Raw genomic sequence first — 27937 nt, forward strand, 5'->3', positions numbered from 1 at the left:
TCTACAGCTGGATACATCTCTGTATTCTTGTTGCTTAGTCGCTAAGCTGTGTCCGACTCTTTTGCGACTCCATGGACTGTAGCCTGCCGGGCTCCTCTGTCCATGGGACTTCCCAGGCAAGAATACTGGAGGGGATTGCCATTTCATTCTCCAGGGCATCTTCGTGGATCAGGGATTGAACCTGTTATCTCCTGCATTGCAGGCAGACTCTTTACCACTGAGCCACCAGGGAACCCCCATCTCTATATAACTACTGATACTAAGAGTCGGACACGACTGAGCGACTGAACTGAACTGAACTGATATTTCAATATATTATATAAATATATATTTATATATCATAAACAATATAATGATGAGTATGTGTGCTCAGTCGTGCTCGACTCTTTGTGATCTCATGTACTGTAGCCCACCAGGCTCCTGTGTCCATGGAATTCTCCAGGCAAGAATACTGGAGTGGGTTGCCATTTTCTCCTCCAGGGGATCTTCCTGACCCAGGAGTCGAACCACATCTCCTGTATCTACTGCATTTCAGGCAGATTATTTACCTGCTGAGCCATTGGGGAAGCCATTATAATGATAAATTATATATATACACATACATGGAGAGAGAAAGGGGGATGGAGAGAGAGAGAGTACCCTCTGTAGAGTTCCTGGTTCAGAAAACGGAAACTCTCATCTGTCCCCTCCCTTCAGACGTTCTGTCAATCTGGTCCCCCACCCCAAACCTAATACAGTAATGAGGTGAGTCAGAAAAGAGGAGTTGAGCTGACTTTGGAGCCTCAAGTAAAGGTTAAACAAAAGATTTATGAAATTAATGGGCAAATGGACACTATGTAAACCTCTGTTTTGGGAACTGGGGATTCTCATACCTCTTTCATAAGCAGTCCAACTCCAACAAAGTCTCCCCAGCCCAGAGGCCCACAAGCGAAGGAGGACTATGGCAACTTGGCAAATTCTCTCTGGGTAACCTGGGATAAGGAGGCCAGGGTGCCCAGGAATTCACTGAGATCCCTCCACAATTATTCTCCAATCTGTTTTCAGTTTGTCTTCAAGCACAGACAACAGGAAATAGATTTTTGCAACAGTTTCTTTGACAGGAACCCAGAAGCTTAGAAACAGAGAACATCTAAATGTATAAAACTCCAAATACTGGGTTTTGAACTTAAGAAAGTAAAAGCCTCCACTTTTCAAATGTTCCATCAAGCTGTAGTTCTTAAGCTCGACCAGGAGGTGGCAGCATTCGAGAGGGAGCCCAGCAACTGCAGAGAAACCCCACCTTAAGAAGAGAAGAGTAAGCAGCTGAAAGAAGCATCGGGGTCAGGCTGGCTCTTTACTGAGTGCTTTACTGTGAGGTGACAACATGGTGAGCTGGGGGTCACCCTATTTTCCATAAAGGAAACCTGAGACTGAAAGAGTTGACTCTCTTTTCCTACTGTCACACACCAAGCCAGCGGGAGGCAGGCCACATACAGGAGCCAGGTCTGTCTGTTCCCACTCACCTCACCTCCCTGAATCTCTGAGGAAGAGATGGGTTGGGAGGGTGGCCGAGCTCATCTCACCGTGTCCTCTGCACATCCCTCACACCATTCATCCCCCATGCCTGCTCTGGCTCTCCTTTGTACCCTAAACTCGTTAAGTTCCTCAAAGCCCACTCCTGCCAGAGGTAGCAGTATTCCGCTTCCCTGGCCACATCGCTCCCTTACTCTGCGGCACTAACCAGGTATCAAGGCCTTTGGTACCCAAAGTGTGGCACCAGCAGCACCTGCCCTACGTAGTGAGAAATGCAGGCTCTCAGGCCCCACCCCAGACCTGCTGAACCTGCATGTTAACCTCAAGGTGATTCGTGTGCACATAAAAGTTTGAGAAGAGCCAGGCTACTCCTTTTGTATGCCAAGGGCCTTCAATGTCTCTGGTCACAGCTGGTGAGGAAGATGGTTTCCAGAGGTGTCCACTGAGGCAGGAATGTCGGGCTGCTCATCAGGATCCACATTGGGTTAGTTGTTTTAAGGCTGAGCCTCCATTATCAGAAAAGGGATACCTCTGTCTTCACCTCCTCTAATTCCCACCCAGTCAAGCCTCTGAACAATAAGCCAGCTGTGTGGTCCTGGGAAGTCAGAGGATGGCTCCTGGCCCGAATGCCCGAGCTCCAGTAAGAAGGGGACTGGCAAGGCCAGAGAAGTGAAGCCCTGCCGCCCTGGGTCCCAGAGGCAAAAAGAGGTGCTGAAGCAATGCTGTGACCTTGGGGTCATCCAGTGCAAACACAGCCATGGAACCATCATATCGAGAGGCAAAGAGACGGAGACACTGGTCTCTGTGAGGCACAGGTAGGTGTTACTCTCCAGACTAGAGGCAGAATGAGCTGCCTACAGGCCACAGCATCTCCAAGGCTAGGCCAGGGCCTCCTAACTGGAATTGCCTGGTCTTCCACGCAGACCTTGTTGTGCCCGCCCTCCCCTAGCCCACGGTGACTTACTTGTGATTACTCTTTTCTTACCTAAGAATCCTATGAAATAATAGGCGTTATTTGGTTTTCCTCCTAATGCCCCTAAAGACTGTGGCATCTTAAAACACTCCTGGAGGGAAAGAGAACGCAAGATTCTCAGCTCACTTGCGGACTGCTGCTCACGGATCTCCGTGCTCACGATGGTGGTGGGATGGGCGGGCTGCAGGCAGCTTGGGGAAAGGTGTGACTTACTTTGAAGGCGTCGACATAGACGGGGTTGATTTGGTTTATGCCTAGGCGGAGGGGCACAATGAGCAGCAAGGGTTTCCAGGCCGTGCAGCAGGCTGAGGGGCCCTTACTCTGGGTGGAAGCAGTCAGAGACTCCAGGGGCCTCTCAGCAGGTGTGTCAGCACTCAAGGACAGGGTGTGGCACATTTTTTCTAGAAACAGAAGACAGGGCTAGGTAAAGAAGAGGTACCCAGCCCTAAGAGATGGGCAAGACTAAGGGAGACCTGACATGACAGCCCCCACCTGGAAGGCCCTTCCTGCTGCCACCCAGGCCCTGCTGCCCTACTTGCTACAAGAAGCCCAGGGTACTCGTCCAGCCCTTACTTCTCTTCCTTCTGGCAGCTGAACACTCCTGTGTCTCCTCAGATATCATGGGCTCATTGGGAGAATCTCATTTGTCAACTAGGCTACAAGGGCCTTGGAAACAGGGACTGTATCTGTTGGTCTCTCTAGCCCCATATTGAGGAGTACAGTGAGGTGGGGGAGGCCAGAGAAAACCCATGGGTGGTTTAACTGATTATCTGCACTTGAGGTATCCTGCAGGGAAAGAATCTGGTACTTCACTGAGGGGCACCAAAGATCCTCTCATTTTTTCCCCTTTTAGAAAGCTGAAAGGGAAGAGAAAAAAGGGCACAAGGAATGATTAACCAGAGCCCTGTGCTCCCCTGTCTTGCTAGAGGGGCAGGCCAGAGAGAAAGTGTGTGTTTATTCTTTCTTTCTCTCTCTCTCACTTTCTTTCTCTCTCTCTTCCCCCTACATGTTCTGAATGGTAAGAAGAACCTCCATACCCAACCACCCTAGAAGGTAAACCAGCCAAGGACTCACTGATATCTTCGATGACCACGGTGTTATCCATTGAAACATAAACAGCCAAGGAATTCCATTCATCAAATAAAGCAAGTTTTCTGCAAAGCAACATACAATGAAGTCACAATTGGGGAAGATGGACATCTCAGCAGAAAATAGTACCACCTATGTATGTCTAGTGTTCCAGAAGTTACTGAATGCTGAGCCACAGATAAGTTGTTCTCTCTGTAGGATTCAGATCAGGTCTGGCTCCTTTGACCGAGCTCTGGAATATTGCATGTCCAGGGACTTTGAAAATGCCAGAGTCACGGTTTCTGAACCTCAGAAAGAAGGCCTTGCTTTATAAAATGGAACAGGCTGCCTTGCAAAATGATGTTACTCCTACTGGGCAAGAGAGGACCAGTACACCTGCTCCTAAGAGATTTTGTTTTCTTTTCTTAAATGTGAGACATTCTGACTTACTGCTTAAAAAAAAACTTTTACTTAAAAAAATATGTATATATATATGGGCTTCCCTATTGGCTCAGCAGGTAAAGAATCTGCCTGCAATGCAGGAGATGCAGGAGACCCAGTTTCAATCCCTGGGTTGAGAAGATCCCCTAGAGGAGGGCATGGCAACCCACTCCAGTATTCTTGCCTGGAAATGCCCATGGACAGAAGAGCCTGGCGGGCTACAGTCCATGGGGTTACAAAGAGTCAGACACAACTGAAGCGACTTAGCATGAATACACACACACGTGTGTGTGTGTGTGTGTGTGTGTGTGTATTTGTTTAGAAGCGTACATAATACAAAGAATAAGCCCCAGGGAAATCTAGAGAGAGAGAGAAACAGAGAGAGGAGATGATGTCTTCTGTCCCTCCCCAAGTGCAGTAAGAATGTTGTCCCAGGAGACTTGCTGGGCCTTGTTGGTCAAGAACTGAAGACATACGGCCATAGAGCGTGCTGAATTGCATGACTGCAGAGGCTTCCCTGGTGGATCAGCTGGTAAAGAATCCACCTGCAATGCAGGAGACCCCAGTTCGATTGCTGGGTTGGGAAGATCCCCTGGAGGAGTGCATGGCAACCCATTCCAGTCTTCTGGCCTGGAAAATTCCATGGACTGTATAGTTCATGGAGTGGCAAAGAGCTGGCCACAACTGAGTGACTTTCACTTTCACTTTCAGAGGAGATAAGAAAGAAAACCTGTTTAAAAGCGAGATTATCTGAGTAAAATATGTTGTATATTTCTCCCTTATTTTCTTCTCTTGCCAGTTTGAAGAAGACATTTTTAACCTGGCTACTGTGGGATTCTGGGGTAAAGCCCAGTCTCAACGACCAACAAAATGAAACAAAAACACATTCTCTCCCAAACTAAAGTAGCTCCCAATAAGAGGTTAGTTATCATTATATTTTCATTTCATTCATTTTATCTTTCCCCAAAATAATCATAACATAATCATTATCATCACATACTGCTGTTCCTGATAATAACATTCATGATGAGTAAGAACCCACCTAAATTCTTTTTAAAATGTATGTTTCCATTTACTTGTTGTTGGGAAGTTCAAATTTTAGAAGAAAGAAGCAAATTCTGAGGGATGTCATTTATAAACCAACCATATCAAACTAGGCTTTGGGATCAGCACAACCGTTCTAATTTTTTATACTTTCTACCCTGGCTTCTTGCAGTGGTTCCTGAAATACCACCAGATCCTCACTCACGTGACCAACAATGCCCCAAAGGGCACTACAGACTAAAGTAAGAAAGTGGTCTCAGAGAAGTTGCACTGTTAGCAAAGGGTGATTCCAAGATACAGGTTTCACTTGGGTCCCCAAGAAATCCAGACTACTCCCCTCACAAGCACATTTCCAAAACATTCTAGTTCACTGAAGGTTAGCTAATAACTGAAACAGTGCCCCATTTGTATTTTGCAAATCATCATGCTCCAGAGAGCCCAAGAATTAAAGTAGCTACCAAAGAAGGCTAGATGGTTTCAATTTTCTGATGCCTAAATCAGCACCAAATTCTGGCTGCCATTTGCATTCACTAATTCATCAGATATTTATTGAGCACTTACAGGTACCAGGCAGTTTCATGTGCTAATGTTATAGGAGTGAACAAGGAAAACACAATTTCTGCCCTCATGGAGTTTCCATTTGGTGATAGGCTGTCAGGAAGGAGAGTGACAACAGGTGAGTTGGCCTGTGGGTGTAAGTGCCAATGCCACTTACCCCATTCATTTCCAAAACATTGGTCCTGGCCTCTCCACATTGCCTCTTGCTGTGGGAGGTGAATTCTGGGACTTAATAGGACAATGGCAAAAGGACCATGCTGGGGTACCCTGAGTTTACTAAAATATGACAAACTGATTTCAAGACTCCCTCAGGGTTTGTGTCTTCCAACAGGTGGTGAGTTTCTTGAAGCAAGAACTATACCTAGTTTATTTGTATACACCCAATACTTAGCATAGTAGAGGTGCCCAATAAATGTTGAATGAATCAATGAAGATTTTTTAAAATATCATACAAGGTGGGAGTCTGTGCCTTCCCTAGGCTGGTTCAGGCTTCCCCCTCCTCCTTAGTACAAATCCTTTGGCTTCAAAGTGACCCTCAGGCTGATGGTTGAGTGTCTGAGCACCAATCTATCGAGGGGATATGGAATGAGTCCTGAGGGGCCTCTACCTGGACTGGTACTCATGACTACAACTCTGATAAACAAAGACAGTTGTCTACACACATTACACACTTCAAAGAAGTATCTGAGCAAAATGGTACAGATGTTTGGTGGCTCAGTGGGATGGCAAGAACTGCTTGGTTGATGGGATACTGAGTTGGTAGAGGCAGGCATAGGAGACAGTAGAATAAGGCTCATGCCCAACCTTTTTACTTACTTCAATACCTGTGCAACTGTATTTGGTCCAAACCATTCGCCAATTGATTTCCCTTCTCCTACGCCCATCTGTGCTGTTTTCATGTGGAAAAGATAAACATGTTAGCGAAAGGTCTTCCAACAAACTACAAACTCCTAATTTTTTGCATAAATAATTAAGTAGATAGATGACTTAGTGGAGCCACATATAAAGCAGGGGACAAGAAAAGCAAATACAGGGATTTTCTTGGTGCTCCAGGGGCCGAGACTCCGAGTTTCCAATGCAGGGGATGTGAGTTCAATCCCTAGTCGGGGAACTGAGGCAACTAAGTTCACATGCCACAACTAAAAGATTCCGTGTGCCAAAACTAAAGATCCCACATAAAATAAAATATTTTAAATTAAAAAAAAAAGAAAAGCAAGTACAGGCAAAGTAAGCTGAATTTCACAGTGTTTCTTTCCTCTTAATTGGACTATGCAACAGAGAGACAGTCTTTAAACTACTCATGTGACCTTACCCATTTGATGGATAGAGTAGCAACAGTCTTTTCTATCTAAGAAGCACTGTAGGATTCGTTGGTATTCTTTGGGTTGTTCTTTCTGTTTCTCCCAGTTCCAGTCTTTTTAGGGGAAAAAAAAAGAGTTAAAATCATGTTTATAACCATTTGTTATCTCTTCAGTCTTACTCTGACTACAAGGTTAGAAGGAAAACAAAGGCATTATGTCTAGAAAGTGGGAATGATTGGGTCAGAACATTCCCAGGTATCTTTAATATTGATGACCAAGACATCTGGAAACGGATTTCTTTCAGAAACTCAGTGGGTGTAAAGTAAAAGCAAGATAAGAAATTGACCAAGAAATTGACTTTGCCCATGAGCTGGAGTTGGATAAATATTACTTGAAAACAGTGTCACAAGGCCTTTCTGGTCAGCTACTCAGTGACCAGGACATCACTTCAAAACCCAGCAGTATATCCATGTCTCACTCAGACATTGTAGTGTCTCACGTCCACACAAACACTAATGGCTTTGGTTCGTATATTTCGGCAGCACTGACAAGAGTCTCACGGGGGATGAGGGACAGTGCTATCCTGACACACTAGTATTTCCAGGGGAATAAACACAATTTGCAACTAAGAAGGTTTTTTAAAGAAATGCACACTGTCATTTTTTACATAGCCTTTTTAAAAGGCCACACTGAGCTTTGGAAAAACAAATACCTTTGCTATCAGGTGTTGAAGGTTTCCTTATGACCAAAACTAAAATAATTACACTTGTAGAGATCTGATCTGTGCCTCAGGCACAGCCCCCTAATTCTACAGGGGCTGCTTATGACTTGCTGAGGACAACTCTGAAAAAACTCTCATCATCACCTCAGTGGACAGGACACACTGCTCCCATTTCCTCAGCTCTAGGAACTCTGTCTAATGGGACAGATTTCTGAGACTTAGTTGGCTTCCAAGACAGAAATTTCTCTCCTGAGGTTTTAGAAAGTGTTTGAATTCACAAGTGAAATCTACTGGAAGGCAAAGGCCATTATCTCCAGAGTCTTTAGTTTTCTTTGCTTTTGTATTTCTGAAACCAAATGTTTAAACTTTATATATCCAGCAGTCTTCAGAGGGTGAACAGCATCCAACTGTTTTTCACCAGCTATTGAACTGACTCTGGGGGAAATCCTGATTAGCTGGCTGCTATGTACCACTAAATATTTACTGATGACAGTTATAAGTCAACTAATAACCACACCTCAACTGCAAAATAACCAAAAAGGAAATGCTCCAAAATACTTTATAAAATCACATCTTCTCATTTGAATACCTTAGCTATGAGATCTATTTCCACATGCTTCCTGCTACTTGCTTTTACATTAAAACAATTGAGACTGCTGATTGCGGGGAAAACTCCCCAGTTTGCTCTCCATAAAATTCATTTCCAGAAGAATCATCTTGAAGAGTTTCATAAATGAGAAAGTAAAAACAGTAAGAATGGATCTGTTCCAAGAAGTATGTGTACAGTAGAGAAATCACTGGACAAGGAGACAGAAGACCTGCATTCTGCTCCCAAATCGATGACTCTTGCTGTTCAGCCTGGTGCAAGTCACCTTATTTCCTGAGCCTCAATTTCCTCATCTGTTAAACAGAAATTATGATACTACCCAGGGGATGCAGGCACGGGACATTCTAAACTCTGAAAAAAAGGCATGAAGCCCTAAAATCTCCCCAGACTCTTCTCCAGTCTTCTCTGGTAACCGCAGGAGGATGTGTGAAGTTTTACAGGCAGGGAAAGGGAGTCGGTTGTTGTACCTCTGAATCTCAAGGAGTAACAGCTGAAGATTTCAGCAGCCCAATCTCATCCAAGGCGGCCTTTCACTCCCTCATCCCCAAGGCAAACCAGATTTTCACCCAACTTCCTGAACTGGCATCTAACCAAGGTCAGCCAACAGGGAAGCATGCACATGTCTTAAGAAAGCAAGACTCAAGTGTTCCAACAATGATTACTGGAAGGTTCTAATTTTAAGATAGTGTGTACTTTTTATTATTTAAAAAAAATTTGCAAGCTTTATTGAAGTATGACTGACAAATAAAAATTGAATATATTTAGCTTAAACAGCATGATTTTTAAAAGGATATACAATGTGATAATTTAATAAACCTATACATTGTGAAATGATTATCATAATCTACTTAATTAATACATCTATCACTTCACATAGTTACTTTTCCTTTTTTTAAACTTTATTCTTATTTTTTAAATTAATTTTATTGGAGTATAGTTGCTTTACAATGTTGTGTTGGAAAGTTCTTAATAAAGCAGCCTCCTGAGAAAGCTAATTTAAGGATTCCTTCATTATCAAGTGGACCTCATCAGTGAACCCAAACCAAAATAGCACTGGCTCCCTCATTAGGCACTTCCTTTAGGTCACTAACATCTTTTGCCAGGCAAGTATTTTAAATGAGGTCAAAAGACAGACTCACCACCACACCCTTCTTCCTGCTCCTTTTGTTATCTGACCTGTTTAAGAACTCACGTGAACAATAGTGAAGATGGAAACTCTATGATACACTTGACTCGATGTTCAGTTCTGTCCCAGGAAGATAACTCTCTGGCTTAGTGAGTCACAAGGAAATGCCAGCTGTTTCCTTCTCATGAGAGGGTTTGTTGACTTGTCAGCCCCACCACTTGGGCTTACAGAGAGCACTTCAGGACCTGCAGCTCTGTTCCCTTTAGCACCAAGGCTAAACCATCAGCAGTAAATGCGACTGCAGAGGTCTCTGAGACAGAACAAATTTAGCTCACCCCTTCCCAAGTGTCTGCAGATAAGGGCTTGAGCCAGCATCATCTGTCCACAGCGTAGCATACATCCCCAGCCAGCATCTGATGAAGGGCCTGTTCCCCCTGTTGGCAAAATGGATGAGAATGAACATGAGTTCATTAAATTGCCCTTTCCTGAAACATTAGCATATTGGAGAATCATACAATATAGACAGGCACACATACTCAGAATAGAGAGGCAAGAGATAAAGCCAGATATCAAACAAGGTTTGTTACAGGGTGGAACTTGCAAAGATAATGCTGAGTTAACCAAAATGGATTCTATGGCCTAAGGCAAAACAAACAAATGAACAAAACCTGCCCTGTATGTTTTCTGCTTAGAGACATCCAGGTATGCATTCAATTTTGGTAGATGACTGACTACCATGTATGACTACTAACACTTAATCCATGCCATGTCATCATCTGCCTGACCAAATCTGGCTTTTCACAGCTCACTTCCAGAGGAGGGCAATCTTATCTGAGTTAAGGAATAAATGCTACCAAAGTTGATCATCAGTATGGTCAAGGAAATCTGGAAGGCTCTTAACCATTCTAAATATACATTATGAAGCTCTGAATGGTAAGAAGGAGAATGTAAAATCGAGGAAAGAGTCCTAAGTTAAGGCATCAGAAGACCAGTCTCTAGTTACCTAATCTAAGTCTCATCTGTAAACTGGAGATCATAGCATATACCTTGCCTACTTTCAGTGGACACTATAAGAATTAAATGAGAGAGTATCTATAAAAGTGTTCTACCACTCATTCAAGATGATGTAAATGTTTGGTATGATGAGTATGGTCATAATGTTGTTGTTTAGTCACTAAGTGGACTCTCTGCAACCCCATGGACTGGGGCCCACCAGGCTTCTCTGTCCACAGGATTATCCTGGCAAGAATACTGGAGTGAGCAGCCATTTCCCCCTCCAGGAGATCCTCCTGACCCAGGAATTGAACCCATGTCTCCTGCACTGGCAGGTGGATTCTTTACCACTGCCATCAGGGAAGCCCTAATATAAAATACTATTAATAAATTAGAAATACACTATAGTTTAAAAAGGCACAAAACCAGTTAATAAGACAACAGGTTTCATTTGAAGAACACTTGATGTAACAAAAATCCTATACACTTGGCCGGGGGGGGGGGCACTCAATATCATTTTTCAAAGTACTTTGAAGTGAGGCGACTTGGATGGCAGAGGAGACATTATGCTTTCATTGCTTCCTGTCCCAACACAGAAGTGGAAAAGTATGTTATAAGCATGGTCTCACAAGACTAACTGTAAACAACATCATCAACCATGTAAGACAAGTGGGCCAAGATGACTGCTCCTTTCCTTTTGTTGTGGGGACTGAAGGAGAGTTGCTACAGCAAGATGAGGAGAGTTGAGCCAACTTGTCAGCTGGAAGTGGAGTCTGTTGGCTCTTGCTAATGGTGGGATTATAGGCCAGATTAGTATGGAAATATGCAGTGAAGCCCACATAAAGAAGGGATCATCTCTTTCAAAACATTGTCAGAGTTGAATTGCAAATGTTTTCAAATCTTGCAAAGATCTCTTCATCCAGAAAAAGTTAACAGTTTAGAATTACTGAGTAGTAAAGATTGTTCTTTCGTGTATTTTGCTCAGGTACTTCCTATAGAGAGCAAAAAAAAAAAAAAAAAGTCTGTGTGAAGTTCATTTTTCACACTTATCAGAAAGATAGATTTCACTCCAGTTATTAGGTCCAGTTCCAAAACAAAATCAGTCAGACAGGTTTCCTCTAGGGGAATAGCTTTCACCAACTGAGTTTGGTGATCCTTTTCTATAGGACCACAAGACTAGAAAAAGGTAACCCTGTTTGCAAACATTTTACAAATTTTCTCTGGAGGGATCCTATTCACTTAGCTCATTAAACTGTCCTTTTTTCTAGACAGCAGCTGGTACTCTTAACTGCCTAGAATTAGTTCCAAGGATATCCACTATAATTCATTTCCCACTGGCAAAGTGTTTTCATATCATAGGAAGAAAAAAAAAGCAAGAGAATTATTTTCTTTCCTTCAAGGTACAGTCATCTTTAATAATCAAATAACTCCATAAAGCAGTGGATTGTATCAAGTTAAAAGTTTAACTGTTTTGTTGCTCTTAGACTTAAAACAATATCTCTAGTGCCCAAACACTTGGAGGTGGGCTCAAAAGTAAACTGGCATTACACATTAACACCATGGAACCATACATGCTGAGGCACATTGGCAACGAAACTTTTGTATGAAGCATAAGACTTAATCAACTACTCCCCCAAACTAAATTCTTCACCATAGTGAGTTGTTAATTCTGAGGTTTCCATGATATCACTGATAACCTCAGGAAAGCTATCTACAAGGAAGAAAGCACAGTATAACAAATGATATACCTACCAATTGGTGAAAATTTCCTCCTGTATGTAAACCATAGACGAGCACTTATATCAGACAACAGCTTAGATTTTTCTGTAATTAAATGTGAAATTAAAATTAAATCACCGTATCCCATCTAAAGATATCTGTCTTTGATTTGTGAGCCAAGGGCAAACTCAATTTCAAATAACCAGTCATTTCCTTTGTTATGAGGCTAAGGGAAATTCACAGGAAGCCTAATCTCATTTTAGCCAAATAATTTCAGTATTTCCTCCCACCTATATTTTGACCAGAGCTACTAGCTACAATGATGCTGAGTGGCTCCTGTCTCCTCACTGAGCTCCATAGCCCCAGCAGGTACTTAACACTGAGATCCCATGGCCAAAAGACAAGGACTAGGAAAAGCAAGGATCCTGGGTAACCTATTGACAAGGCAGTCAGCCCCTGCCTGATGGTTGGCTGGATCTCTCATCAGCATCCACGGTCTGTTACCTAAAACAAGGGATAGGTTGTTGGCACGTGTGTGTGCACATAAATCTTTAACTAAACTGATGTTCCTGCTAAGCAAATTAAGTGGGAATTTATCAATATTACCTAGTGCACTGGCATTTGTAATCTAAATGGAGATATAACAACACAAATGCTTTTGTAATTTTTTTCAAAGCATGCTTTCCTGTATATATTTTACAGCGTATATTTACTTCAGTGGCCACAAATATGGCTTCCACATGTCCATCTGTACTTAGATGTGCTTCTGTCTTTCTTAGTCTTCTTTTCTCTCCCCCTTCTCAACAACACATCCATATTTGTAATTCTGTACAGAATTTATAGTCATTGCACTTTAAAAGAAGAAAAGGAAATTCAGTGTCAACCAATAGTCTCTATTTTCTCTTCTGCCTTTCCTTTGAACAAATCAGAAAGCTCAGCTGTCCGGATTTTTCTTCCCCTTCATGTCACCAGTGCCTAGCACAGTATGGGAAGCAGATGTAAAATGGTCAACAGTAAGACTTCTGGAGTCATGCTCTACCTGGGTTTGAGCCCTGATTCTGCTACTTACCAACTGTGTGGCCTTGTTACTTAACTTCTCTGAGCTTCAGTTTCCTCATCTGTACAATGGGGAGAATAATTGCACCTACTTCACAGAGATAGGAGTATTCAACAAGATAATACTACTTGAAAGGCAGTAGCTTACATGGTACAGTACACAGTAAACCTGAGGTAAATGTTAGCTATTATTTTATCCCCTTGTCTCAAATGCTCCTGCCCCTCACTCCTTCCTCTGATATTCTCTATGTCTTCTGGCTTGCCTATATGCTAGAAAGGCTGGGGAAAGCTGTATACACATTTTTTTAAGATTTACTTATTTATTGGCTATGGTGGGTCTTCGATGCTCTGTGTAGGCTCTCTCTAGCTGTGGCAAGTGGGGGCCACTCCTCGTTGTCATGTGTGGGCTTCTCACTGCAATGGCTTCTCTTGTTGTGAAGCACAGGCTTTAAGCACATGAGCTCAGTAATTGTGGCATGTGAGCTCTAGAGCACAGGTGCATGGGCTTAGCTGCTCTGTGGCATGTGGGATCTTCCTGGACCAGGGGTGAAACCTGTGTCCCCTGCATTGGCAGGCAGATTCTTAACCACTGGACCACCAGGGAAGCCCTAGACTTTAATAAGAGTTTCACCTTGAAAGGGCTTTTCCAACTTAACATTTGAAACCGGGTATATTTGGCAACTTGGGGATCCCTGTTATCAGGGAATACACAACTAGAAGAGATCACCTGCAGTCCCTCTGTTAATTACTGGCAAAAGGAGTTAAGATCCAGAAAGTGACTTACCCGAGGTAGAAGAGTCTGAATACAAAAGGTCTCCTAATTGCTAGCACTAGGTACTTTCCACTATTCAGGATTCTCCAATCAAAAGGATGAAGCCAGACTCAAATGGAGTTAGAAGATGCTAACTTCTTCTCTTGCCTTTTATTTATTTATTTATTTATCTATTTTTGGCTGTGCTGGGTCTTTGTTGCTGCGTGGGCTTTTCTCTAGTTGCAGTGAGCAGGGGCTACTCTCTAGTTGCAGTGTACAGGCTCTTTTGTTGCAGAGCACAGGCTCCACAGCACACTGGCTTCAGTAGTTGTGGCATGTGGGCTCAGTAGTTGTGCTTCCAGGCTGTAGAGCACAGGCTCAATAGTTGGGGTGCGCAAGCTTAGTTGCTCTGCGGCATGTGGGATCTTCCCGGATCACGGATCGAACCCATATCTCCTACATTGGCAGGTGGATTCTCTACCACTGAGCCACCAGGGAAGCCCCCTCTCTTGCCTTTTGGTCAGCTTCTTCCTGTCCCTCCCTCCATGCCAGGGCCTCCAAAGAGGATCTCTTTTCAGACACAAAACTCAGAGCTGCCTCTTTCCAAGTTTAGGTGTTATCTATGTGCGAGGTTGTTAGCACTTTCAAGTTAAAAGGTCTTTCTCAATCTATAAGAATGTAATGGTAAGGAAGAGAAAGCCAAGCCTCCTTTCCATCGAGCTGCAGTGGCTAAAAGTTGTGTACAAAATCAGAATAAACTGAGATAGTACCACAGTCAGCAAAAGCTCTAAAACTATAAGACTTCTCAGTGTCTCAGACTGTTTCAGACAACCATGGGCTGTTTAGAAGTCCCTTGGGTGGCAGTGTTTTTCATCTAGACAGAAAAGGACATGAGAGGAATGAGAAGTATGTAGTCATCAAAGACTAGATACGGGTTAGTAATACCCGGAGCCGGTCCATGTTTTCTGAAACCCGAGGCTTATAGAATTGGGGGGTTCTCCTTTAAGAAAAAAAATATGACTTTTTCAAATTGTACAAATAGCTATGATCACGTGAACACACTGCTAGGGCCTCAGTAGGGTCCTTGCATGCAAGAAAGGGGCCAGAGGCTTAAACTCCTCTGGCTGTAAAGTAAATCTGCCTAGCAGTAGCATTAACTCCTTATCAACCCAAGAAGGAAAACAGGGTAGGACTTCAACCTCGGGCACCCACCTCTTTTGGGTTCTCACAGACAAATGCAACCAAACCTTACCGGTTTTAAGAAGATGCTGTTTTCCCAAGATCCATACCAGCTCATCTGTATCTGGAAACTCTTCTAGGTAGTCAGCAAAAATAGTAATCTGGTTTTCATACTTGGATAAAACTGAAAAGGAAAGAAACTTAAGCAAAATGTAATAGAGGGGACTTGCTTCTATGATTTATTAATTATTACCTTTGTCCTGAAGATAAAAATTAGATTTTTTTTTAGATTCACCACTGGAATCTAATGGAAGCAAACCCTCCTGCTTGAGAAACAAAGACACTTATGGGGCCTCAAAATCTTTTAAGAGAGGGATTTCCTTTTGACCACCTGTTTAGATCTTCCTTTTCTCATGGTCCCATTTGGCACCATCTCTGAATGATGTTTTGGTCACAATCACATCAAACCTTTTTTTCCAATGGGGCTTTCTTTGTAAATAGCCACTTTCTAGCTTGTCCTAGTGTGTGTGTAGTACAAGGTGACACAATAGTACCTGCATACCTGATCCCTTTCATGTCTAATCAGACCCCAGGGACTAATGTGAGGTTTCTAGCAGCCAGTGGCTTAGAAGGGGGCTATGACAAGCCTGAAACACTATATATACAACTCTGAAAATTAATATTTTAGCTGGAAGCCCAGATGTTTTATCAGTAATTTAGTGTTTTATTCACTTACAACTTCTCCAAAGAAGAATCTTGAAGCAACTGATAAATAGAACTTGTTCTTGGGATTCACAAATGACTATGGTTATCTCTCAACAGAAAGGAACTGAACAAAATACAATTAAATCGCATAAGTTCATAGGTCACACTCTCAGAACTTATGTCCAGGTAATGTAGGATGAGTTAAAATTCACTTTTGTACCACCTGCGGGGAAAGGATCTGCTAAAAGACTCAAGACTGACTTGTGAAGGAAGGGTCTTATCACAAAAGTTTCCTTTAAGTACTGAGTTAGCCAAAAAGCTCATTCAGATTTTTCCATATGATGTTACGGGAAAACCTGAACAAACTTTTTGGCCAAGCCAGTAATCTTCTGAAAGAATATCATAGGTGGTAAATAAGTTTCCAAGCCAGCCCTGAAAAATCTATCTTAACCTATAAGCAGAAAAATAAAATTGTTAGTATATTTCATAGTTTATGGTGCTGTTTCAATGACAAATCATATTTCAAGTTCAAAGCTGAGACAACCAAGCACACATCTTATCCTCTCAGCAACTGGAGGCTCCCAGACCCTACAGGGAGGGGAGCTCAGAGCCAGTAGGGGCCATTTTGTGCAGCTACTAGTAGCTGCAAGGGCTCTCCCAGACCAGCCCCTAAGAGCGCCAAGGGAATAGTTTCCTATAAAAAATATCATTGCAGGATGTGTTTAGCTCACTTGAAAGGACAAATTGCTTTCTTCTGGCTTTGTTTTCTAAGGCAGGAGCATGCTGTTTTCATAGAAATAAATGGTCTTTCACAGAAATAAATAAATGAGTCTTATCTGATCATGAAAACAGACTACTCGGTTGGTGGCTGATGTTATACTTTGTATAATTTGTATACATTGAAGTCATAATTTGTTTGAAGTTATAATTTTAGAAACACAGCTACCCAGGAATACTGCCCTTCTTGAAATATGTGACAGAAGTCCAATCTCTCAGGGATTTTGGTAGCCTTTCTCCTCAGGATGTTTTCATCATTAGGGTCACAGCCATGGCGGTATTTCCAATGTACAGAAGTTAGAAATGAGACAGCCATTTCATTCCCCAGTGAAAACTCATCACTGCCAAATCTGCCATGGAGCTTGTGTCACAGTCTTAGCCTTTCTGCCCCTGGCTGCAGCCCCTGGCCCATGCTCAGGAAATAGCAGGCTAAAAATGATCATCCAGGTCAGGCCATCCCCAGGAGGTGGTGGACAGAGGTGGCGTAAATCACACTGTGTACCTTCCCACTCTATTCTCCACCCCTCACAGGCAAGAGAAATCAGGTTAAAACAAACATCCAGTGAAGACTAGAAAAGGGGGGTAGAGGGGAGGAGTGAGTCAGAAAATGAGCAATTTGAGAGAAGTGTGGGAAAGGGGCAACCTCTCTGGCATTCCCCTGGTAGGGATGAGGAAGGTGGTATTGGATGAATGTACAGCATGTATGCATATAAGCCTTGGGTCTTTTTTTAGTACTGGCTGGAAAAAAAATTCTCTATCGCCAACCCTGTCTCAGTGAGTCATTGCCCAGTTATCTGGTCAAATTAGTACAGCCCCTTGCAGCCTGTGAGAACTGCACTGCTTCATTTGAGATGGCTCTGTCCAAAATGATGGCCAAAGAATTTTCCTCTTGCTCTTACACCCCTCACCCCCAGGCCAGGAAAAAAGGGCAATTACAGTCTTTATTCTTCCAGATTCTCCTCTTAGAAAATAGACTTCAAGAACGCAGTGTGTCAGCCCATAACCAGCCTGAGTTGAAAGCTACAAGGATGAAACAAAAGAAAGCCAGACCAGAAGATGAGATTAACAGAAGTACAGAGCGATAACATGAGGAGAGTGTATAAAAGGGAGTCTGGGGAGGAAAGAGGACTTGGTCTTCCACAAGAACTCAGAAAGATGAAGAAGCCAACTGGGTTCTGGTTGAGGTGCAGAAGTGAAATGGCATTTCCAAACAAATCACTTCTCACTAACAGCAATCCTTCTGAAAAAAATTTTCATAAACTACTTTTGTCTTACCTTAAAATTAACAAGACATCAGACTTATATGAGCTCCTTGCCCTTTCAACCTGTTTAAAGACATAGGAACTATACAGGCAGAGCTACAAATATTGCAGCTTGGTGGACCAATAATCAGCTTCTAGAAGGTCTGATGGGCAACAGGCTTTACTCTTTTCCATTCTACTTTAATAATCATTAAAAAGACTGAAGTCTCTGCTGGGTTAGCTTAGTAGTCAAATAATAACTGAAAAAAAGATTTCCATAAGCTCCTGGAACCAAAAAGTCTCCCAGGCTTGGCCAAGACGCTCTGTGTACATGCTAGGGCATGCCTTCAACACTCAGCCAGGCAGTTGATTAACTCTGCCTTAGTCTTCCCTTTCTGCTTATACAGGGCTTAAGGTCAGCCAGAGTGAGAGCTGAGGGCCTTCTCAGGTCTTTCCTGAGCATGCACATAGCCTTGGGACTGCACACATCCCTGAGCAGGCATGTGGTCCTCTAGGTTCCCAAGAATATGCCTGAACTTTTCAAAGTCCCAACAAATATATTACTCTTCAGCTTTACCTGTCAAACTTTTTGGTTATCTACTCCTCAAATAGCTGTGAAGTTAATTAATTTCCTCTAACAGTTTTCCGTAAAAGCCCCCCCAGTCCAGAGAGGGGGAGGCTATCTGCACCTCCAAGTCAAGACAAATAAAGTTTTACATGTGGGGTTTTCTGGGGAATCGCCAGACAGATCAAATAATGACAGCTCTCTAGAAATGAGGATTTATAGGAGTTTCAAACCTGTTCTGCATCCTCCAGGGGTTACCAGGTTGCTGGCTTTCCCTATGGTTGCAAGCTGTGAATTCTCAAGGCCACTGCAAAGCTGGAGAGCAAAGGATGGGCATAGCACAAGTGAAAATGCCACAAAGCTATTATGAGGCAGTCATTTTGCATGAATAAATGAATATTCCACAGATTGGTGCAAATCTTTGGTTAATTTCCAGAGTGCTGCAAAAATTGGTTCTGATCGTTTTTGCCAATTCTTTTCATTTATATTATGGGTAGAATTTTCAGAAATCTTCACTCTGCCATTTTTGCTGATGACTTACTTGAATAATTTGCTTTCCAGTGATTGACTATATTTGTAAGGGTTATTTTGTAAAACAGCAAGTAAATGAAAAAAATCACTTTAAATAACAGATTTTCTGATAGCACTTAACAAATCTCGTACATCAAGTCTCCTAGATTCTGTGGGGTTTGTTCCCCACAAACAATAAAAAGACTCTATAGGAAATCAAAAGGTCACAGCATCTCAGGGCCAGAAAAAGCCTGAGACACCAGAGTATCTTGCTTGTGAAAAAAAGTGAAAGTGTTAGTTGCTCAGGCATGTCCAACTCTTTGTGACTCCATGGACTGTAGCCCACCAGGCTCCTCTGTCCCTGAGATTCTCCAGCAAGAATACTGGAGTGGGTTGCTATTTCCTCCTCCAGGGGATCTTCCCTATCCAGGGATCGAACCTGGGTCTCCTGCATTGCAGGCAGGTTGTTTACCATCTGATCCACCAGGGAATCCCATACTATTTATAGTTATTGTAAAATATTGACTATGTTCCCTTTTCTGTACTATATGTACTTGTAGCTTATTACAAAGTACTTTGTGCCTCTTAACCCATTACCCTTATCTTCCCCTTCCCACATCTCTCTCCCCACTAGTAACCACTAGCTTTTTCTCTGTCAGTCTGTTTCCTTTTTGGTATATTCACTAGTTTAATACACACATTCAACATATTTTCAGGTCACACCTTCAAAATCATAAGAAAATGGTCACAGGAGACAGGTATGGTAAGGGCTGAATATACATTAATATACTCATTCCATAAACTTTTACAGAGTACCTACTATGTGCTAAGGGGGCTTCCCAGGTGGTGCTAGTGGTAAAGAACCCACTTGCCAATGCAAGAGACCTAAGAGATGTGGGTTCGATCCTTGGGTTGGGAAGATCCCCTGGAGGAAGGCATGGCAACCCACTCCAGTATTCTAGCCTGGAGAATCCCATGGACAGAGGAGCCTGGTGGGCACAGGGTTGCAAAGAGTCAGACACGACTGAAGCAACTTAGCACACACATACGCACTATATGTTAAGCACAATGGAAAAGACATCACTGAGATGTAGCCTCCATCATCCAAAGCATTTAATCTAGTAGAGAGGGTAGGTCTGCAAACAAACAACAATAAGTACTATAAGAAAGGAAAGTGAGAGAGAAGAGATCAAGATGGTGGAGTAAGAAGAAGTAGAGCCTACCCCCCACTACAAATGCATCAAAAATACATCTACAAGTGGAACAATTCTCACTGAAACTAACTGGAAACTGGCAGAAGCACTCCTGTACAACCAAGGTTGTAAGAACAATCCACACACAATCCAGTAGGAAGGGAAGAAAAGTAATCAGGTCAAGACCTGTGCCCCTGGGAGGGGAATCAGAAGAAAAGGGAGGTTGCATAGGTGGGGAGCGATCAGGTCAAGCCACAGACTGGGTGTCCCAGACCTGGGGTCCTATGTAGAGGAGACAAGCCACCTTGGCTGGCCAGAGGACTGGACTCCACTCATGAGGAGGGCATGCACTGGCTGTCTTCGAGGCAGAGCAGAGAAAGATCTGCCCTGAGCCTGCTGGGTTTCCAACAACCAGCTAGCCACGCACCCCAGCCCAAAGTACCGACCAACACTCCCAACCTGTCCATTCCGTGTCATGGCACAGCAATTGGATCTGGGGAAGCCATGACCAGGGAAAAGACTTGACCATGGGACACAGAGGTGACCAGGTCCCAGGGTAATGCCTGAGTGGGGAGGCAATGGCCATTGTTGACACCTACTCAAACAGCAACCCCCAGAAGTTGCCCAGATCTCAGATGGCAGCCACCCCACCACAGCTCGCCCCCTACCTTGATACACACAGAGTGATCACAAGGGCCCCGCCCGCTGTATGGAGCAGTTTCACAACAGGGCAGGAACAGCTGAGGCTGGGGACAGTGATCAGCTGTGAGAGACAAAGGAGAACTGCCCCTGAGGCAAGGCAGAGAGAGGTCTTCCCTAGCAGCTCTGGGTTTCCTGGGACCACTTTGCCATGCCCGCTAGCCTGAGATCAGTGAATACTCTGGTCCTGCTCAACACATGCCATAGCGCTGAACTAGATCTGGGGTGCCCACAACAGAGGAAAAGATTCAACCATAGGACACAGAGGTCTGAGTGGAACTTTCTTAGCTCTTACTGAAGCAGTGCCTCAGAACCCCCCAGATGTCTGACAGCGGCCACTGCACCACAGCTGACCTCCCAATAGATGTAGAGGGTTCACATAGGCACCATCTTTCCCATAGAGAGGTTCCATAACAGGATAGGGGTGGTGAAGGCTGTGAGGGACAAAGGAGATCTGCACCTGAAGCTATATCTGAGTGAAGCCGTGGACATCTATACAGCACATGGGGCCCCACTTGCTTTAGCATTCCCCTTCTCTGGGGCAAAGGTCCTACGGTGAGGAGAAGAGAAAAACATATACTTAAAGAGAACAGAGTCATCTCAGGCCCCACCCCTGAGAGGGTGGTAACAGCCACTGTGCAGAGAGGAAGTCTCATCTCACACTCACCATAAGCTCTAGCCACTCTGTCTCCAGCCACACCCATTACCAAGGGGATAGTGGCCAGGGCACTGAGGAAAGATGTGACTTGTGTTCACATCAAATCCAGCTCTCCCACCAAAGGCACTGACCACACACAGTCTGTATAGAGATGGTTCCACCAAAAATGACTTGTGTTCACATCAAATCTAGCTTTCACACCAAACACACTGGGCACACACAGTGTAGAGACAGTTCCACTGAAAAATACACTTTCAAGACTGCAATAGACAACTGTTTCACCTAAACTCATAGAGGCAAGAAAGTCAAGCAAAATGAAAAGGCAGAGCAACTACTCTCAATTGAAAGAGCAAGAGAAAATCCCTGAAAAATAAGGAAAGAGAAATAAAAGAGATTAAAAACAAACAGAAATAAAAAAATTTATGAGATAAAGAATTCAAAACATTGGTAATAAAAACATTAACTGAATTAGGGAAAACGATTGATGTAATCAGAGAATATTTCAGCAAGGAACTAGAAAATATAAAAAAAGACCCAGTCAGAAATGAATAATTCAATAGCTGAAATAAAAGACACACTAGAAGAAACGAATAGCAGACAAAGTACTACAGAGGAACATGTAAGTGATCTAGATGTCAGAAAAATGGAAACCACCCAATCAGAACAGCAGAAAGAAAAGCAAATTAAAAAAAAATTAAAGCAACTGAAGATATTCCTGGGACATTAAGCATCTAAACATTTGCATTATATGGGTTCCAGAAGGAGAGGAGAGAGAAAGGAGGATCAAAAATGTATTTGAAGAAATTATGCCTGAAAACTCCCAAACCTGAAGAAGGAAACAGATATACAGGTATAGCAATCACACAGGATCCCAAATAAGATAAACTCAAACAGACCCACACCAACACGTATCATAATTAAAATGGCAAAAGTGAATGATAAAGACAGGATTCTAAAGGCAGCAGGAGAAAAACAAGAGTCATTTCCAAGGCAACCCCCATAAGGCTGTCAGCTGATTTCTCTGCAGAAACCTTGCAGGCCAGAAAGGAGTGACATGATATATTTAAAGTGCTAAAAGGTAAAAACTTGCAACCTAGGACAATCTACTCAGCAAAATTATCATTTAGAAGGAGAAATAAAGAACTTCTCAGATAAACAAAAATTAAAAGAGTTCCTCAATACTAAACATACCATAAAAGAAAAGCTGAAGGGTCTTCTCTAAATGGAAAAGTAGTAAGAATCTATAGTAAAGGGGAAATCCCACTAGGAAAGGCAAATATGTAGTAAGGACTGGGGTCAAACACTTAAATAAGCCATATGTAAATTAAAAGACAAAAAATTGTATAAGCAATTATAACTACAATAAACAGTAAAGGGATAATATTGAAGATGTAGACTATGATATGACATCAAAACCACAAAATGACTAAAAAATGGTAAAAACTGATTTTAAATGACTTACAAATGAGCAGACCGGAATAGACTTTTTTCCAAAGAAGACATACAGATGGCTGACAGCTATATGAAAAGATACTCAACATCACTAATTATCAGAGAAATGCAAATCAAAGTAACAAGGAGATATGATCTCACACCTGTCAGAATGGCTATCATCAAAAAGCCTACAAATAACAAATGTTGGAAACAATGTGAAGAAAAGATAACCTGTGTACACTGCTGGTGGGAAGGTAAATTTGTGCAGCCACTATGGAGAACAGTATGGAGGTTCCTCAATAAATTAAAAACAGAACTACCACATGATCCAGCAATTCTCCTCCTGATAATATACTCAGAAAAAGTGAAAACACTAATTCAAAAAGATACATATACCCCAAAATTCATAGCAGCACTATGTACAATAGCCAAGATATGGAAGCAACCCAATAGCCCGTCAACAGCTGTATAGATAAAGAAGATGTGGTATATATATACAACGGAATACTACTTGGTCATAAAAAGGATGAAATACTGCCATTTGCAGCAACATGGATAGACCTAGAAAATATTATGTTGAGTGAAATAGGTGAGATCAATACAAATGCAGTATGATATCACTTATATGTGCAATATAAAAAATAATAATGCAAATATATATGTAAAACAGAAAAAGACTTACAGATAAAGAAAACAAATTAATGGTTACCAAAGGGGAGAAAGAAGAGGAGAAGGGCAAATTAGGGGTATGGGATTAAGAGATAAAAACTACTATGTATAAGATAGAAAAGCAACAAGTATATATTGCATATAGCAAAGGAAGTTATAGCTATCATCTTGTAGTAACTTTTAATAGAGTATAAGCTGTAAAAATATTGAATCACAGTGCTATATACCTGAAACTAATATTATAAATCGACTACATTTCAATTTAAAAAAGGAAAGTGATGTGGAAGGCAACAAATGATTAATTTGGGGATGAAAGGACCTTCAACAACCTTGAAAAGGTAGCATCAAAGCTGAGCCTCAGGACTTCCCTGGCAGTCCACTGGTTAAGACTCTGTGCTTCACAGCCAGTGGGAATTTGCTATATGATGCAGAGAGCTCAAGCCCAGTGCTCTATGACAACCTAGAGGGGTGGGATGGAGTGGGAGGCAGGAGGGAAGTTCAAGAGGGAGGAGACACATGTATACCTATGACTGATTCATGTTGATGTATGGCATAAATCAATACAATATTGTAAAGCAATTGTCCTCCAACTAAAAATGAATAAATTTAAAAAATAAAAATAAAAAAATATAAAAAAAGACTCCATGCTCCCACCGCAGGGAGCACAGGTTCGGTGCCTAGTCAGAGAACTAACATCCTACATGCCGAGCAGTGTGGCCAAAAAAAAAAAAAAGCTGAACCTTAGTGAAAAAAAGTTATAAGTGGGATAGGGGAATGGAAGAAACTCCTGGTTGGGGGAACACCAAAAGTATTTGGCAAGCATGTGGGATGGGCCCAGGGAAAGTGAGACAGAGAGTAAAAAATAACTTGCATTTTCTAAGTGTGGGTGTTGAAATGGTAGCAGAAAAACATAGTGGTGGGGGGTAGGGGGATAATAATCTTGATCCAGCCAGAACATGTTGGATTCATGGATTTGTTTGACAAAGGAATGAGAGGTTATAAAAAATGCAGAGGAAAATCAACCTGCACAGGGGTCATGTAGAGGTGCCTGGTAGATGGCATGTTGATTAGCAGAGCTGAGGAAGGCAGGAGGAGCCCAGAAGAATAAAACTCAGCCTAAAATGTACCTTCATCCCCTTCCTCTTGGGTCCATGCAGTGTCCTGGTCTTCCCAGCCTCTGCTCCTCTGTGCATAGGCCCTGCCCCCGTTTTCATTTCTCTTCCTCCCAGTGCCGTGCTTTTCTGACAACCAAGAATTTTGAAAATAAAGAACTAGATAGCAATTCTTAGCATTTCAAAGCGGATTTTCACATTCAAAACTGCAAGTTTCCTTGAATTTATTTAGCGAGTCACACCTTAGTGATGCTGGGTTGTCAAAGAATGCCAAAGACATGAATGATTTCTCTACAGACCAGTGTAAACTCTGACACCCTAAGAAAAGAATCTTGCCATTTTGAGACTTAGGCTAGAAAATCTTAGCCAAAGACTTATCATTCAGCTAAAGTTCATGACTTTTTGAGATTCTATTGAACTGACTAGTATTGGTGGTGGAGCAAGACAGGAATCTGCACCTGACAGATTTCAGGACAAGTTGGCAAAGAGATAACCAGTCCAGTTGTCAATGGAACCATTGCTAAGTGATAAGACCCTTTGGTTTTCAGCTAGGAAAAGCAATTGGGTCATAGAAACTTGGCCCCTCAGAATACATTTCTTAAAGATTTCAGTCAGTTCATCCTATTGTCAACAATGGTAGAATCAAATGCAATTAAAAAATGGACTCTTTCTGGTTTTCTTTCAAGTGACAAGTTTGAAAAGCTTATCGTCTTGTAAAGTATATTTTGTTTGTTTTTTACACTTAGGGACAAATTATTGCCTGCTATTTGCTACCTGAAATGCCTTTAGATACACCCATGAGGAAATGGGATTCCATGTACAAATGGGTCAGGAATGTACTTAACACAGAGACTACTGAATCTCTAGATGGCTGCCTCTTTCTGCTTTTGATAAGGTAACTCTGATCTTCTTGAACAGATGCATTTTTCAGAAGAATAAAAAGATGCCACTTTTATAATGGTTATCTTTGTTGATAAGGCATATAAAGAGGGTAGCACACTGGAGGGAGGGGGAGGGAAGGAGGAAAAGTATTTGGTCACTTTATAATTCAAGACTGGAGGCAAATTCCACAAACTGAGGTGAGAACCACCTTGATTCTTCATCAGTGGGTTTTGTTGTTCTTAAGAATCAACCTGTTTTTATGGAAAGCATGGTTGTATTCCCAAGGAAGCCCATTTCACATTAGTGCCAGTGTCACATCATGCAGTGGGTCCACAGCAAGCCCCCATTGTATGTATCTTTGATTTTGGACAGTATCCAAACCAAAAAGCAGCAATACTGAAATACAGGGCTCATGTTTCGTGTAGGAAGCAAGACAATATGACAATATTTAGTCAGAATAAGTGTGTCGAATGGTTTTTCTCTAACATTAAAAAGAAAAACACTGGGGGTGGCTTTTATTTTGTCATGGTGAAGAAAAGGTGGAGTCACTCCTCACCCCTCCTGAAAATAGCTCTAGCTTAAGAATCCTAAAATGTAAGTTCTAGTCCCGCTCTGCCACTATCTATGTGACCTTGGAAAACTTACTGCACTTCTTTGGGCCTCGGATTCTCCATCTATAAAATGACAAGCGTATGTTTTCAAACAGCACATCATAATTCATCAGTTGGTTGTGTGTATATAAATTGGATTGCAATATAAAATTTATTTCTCATTGTATTCTTGGATTAAAAAAATTGGAATATCACTGGTCTAGACCTATGCTATCCAATACAGTAACCACGTGCAGCTGTCTACATTTAAATTAATTCAAGTTAAATACAACTAAAAATTAAGTTAGTTGCATTAGCCACATTTCAAGCACTCAACAGCCACATGTACTAGTGGCTACCATACTGGACAGCACAGTTGTAGAATAGTTTTGTCATCACGGTTCTATTGCACAGTCCTATTCTAACAGTGTTTCTATGATTTTACTGGAGGTGACGGTAGGGTGGGTTGTTAGGAGGGGTACTCCAAGCTCTTAGAAAAGAAGATAGGTTCACTTGTCTCTTTCTTAAGAGATTCTGTGTGAATTTCTAAATAAATGAGCCAGGAATTGTTTATTAAGTTCCATACTTGGTTCTGTGAGAAATACAGAGGAAACCTCCTCATACACATTCACTAAATGTTAAATGAACAAGTGAAGGCATCATAAAGTCTTAATCTAGTTAAATACATGAACCTTAGGTAAAAGGAAAGAGCTAAAAATAAAAGGCAATGTACATAGGCAAGTGTTGATAATAACTAAGTACTGTCAAAATTCAGAAAAGGGGGAAGTCCATGAGCATTAGAGTCATCAGGGAGGATTTCAAGGGGGGTGTAGGATGTGAACTGGTCCCTAAATTACTGCTTGGATATGGATGAGCAGAGATGAGTGGGGAGAATATTCCAGATGAGGGGAACACCTCACGTGTGTGTCAGAGATGGGGACAGGTTCCAGAGAATACTGAGCGATGAGATTAAATAGGTGACTTGGGACTGGACTGTGGAGAGTGAAAAGCAAGCAGTTGCGTCCACGTCTCAGTAAAGCCATTAACAGTGTTCAGAGTGCTATCATATGATCCTGTGACAGCCCCTTGAGACAGCCATGGCAAGGGTCATTACTTTCATGACCTTCTGTTGAGTCTCAGATGATATGACTTGCCCAGGGTTATATAGTTAATGAACAGTATAACCAGGGTTCAAACTGAGTTAATCTTATTCTCCATTCAGTATTCTTCCCACTATACCTTGCTGTTATGATAAAAGCTGGATGTGAGGCACTAGAGAGAGGGAGACCAAGGAGAAAGTTGTAATAATCCAGGCATGAAGTGTTGAAGGCCTGGCCTAAGGTGGCAAGAAACCAGATATTCTGATTATATAACATCCTATAAAGCAGACTGACAATGCAATACCCACTGTTTATAGGGGAGACTAAGAGTAGACAGTCTGAGGTTCGAACAGTGTAGTTATTTTTAACTGCAAATGATCTAAACTGCCCCCAAAGGAATAAATATTAGCAATATAATTCATATACTGTGTCTGGATTTTTCCAGACAGCTGGAGGCAATGTTTTGGATACGGTTGCTAAGCAAACAACACTTTATGTGTCTATGCATTTTTATGAGCCATTTCTGACTTGATAGTGTTTCTCTCCCTTGTCAATTTTAATGTTCATTTCTCAGAACTAATCAGTCATATGATTTCTTACCTCATCTACATTTCCAGTGAGAAAGGACTAGTGCAGAAAGGTCAAGGAGCTACAGGCCTTGGAGTTTTTCACACTATTTAAGCTAACTAATTATTAGCTTAGCAATTAATTACCTAATAATGATTTACTAAGAAAACACTAAAGTACACCTTT

The 27937-nt window shown here is 42.1% G+C and overlaps 1 protein-coding gene across 5 annotated transcripts in view; it reads right to left on the minus strand.

Moving 5' to 3' along the window:
- Positions 1-27937, minus strand: part of ATG4A (autophagy related 4A cysteine peptidase) — a 74246-nt gene that overhangs the window by 19921 nt on the left and 26388 nt on the right. For 2 of the 5 annotated variants that reach the window (XR_014075862.1, XM_081565872.1), the window contains exons 2-10: positions 24628-24741; positions 15123-15233; positions 12097-12168; positions 9687-9785; positions 6909-7010; positions 6413-6485; positions 3560-3639; positions 2699-2886; positions 2498-2576 (exon numbers count right to left, since the gene is read on the minus strand). Coding sequence is in view for 4 of the 5 variants with exons in the window: in XM_081565872.1 (XP_081421998.1) it covers positions 2498-2576; positions 2699-2886; positions 3560-3639; positions 6413-6485; positions 6909-7010; positions 9687-9785; positions 12097-12168; positions 15123-15233; positions 24628-24741 (918 nt within the window). In the remaining variant the exon portion in view is untranslated. The remainder of the gene's footprint in view (positions 1-2497; positions 2577-2698; positions 2887-3559; positions 3640-6412; positions 6486-6908; positions 7011-9686; positions 9786-12096; positions 12169-15122; positions 15234-24627; positions 24742-27937) is intronic. The other 3 variants (XM_081565871.1, XM_081565873.1, XM_081565874.1) reach the window with 3 other exon arrangements.

The sequence above is a fragment of the Giraffa tippelskirchi genome, chromosome X (assembly GCF_054371585.1).
Source record: "Giraffa tippelskirchi isolate mGirTip1 chromosome X, T2T-mGirTip1v1.2.pri, whole genome shotgun sequence".
NCBI classification, from domain to species: domain Eukaryota; kingdom Metazoa; phylum Chordata; class Mammalia; order Artiodactyla; family Giraffidae; genus Giraffa; species Giraffa tippelskirchi.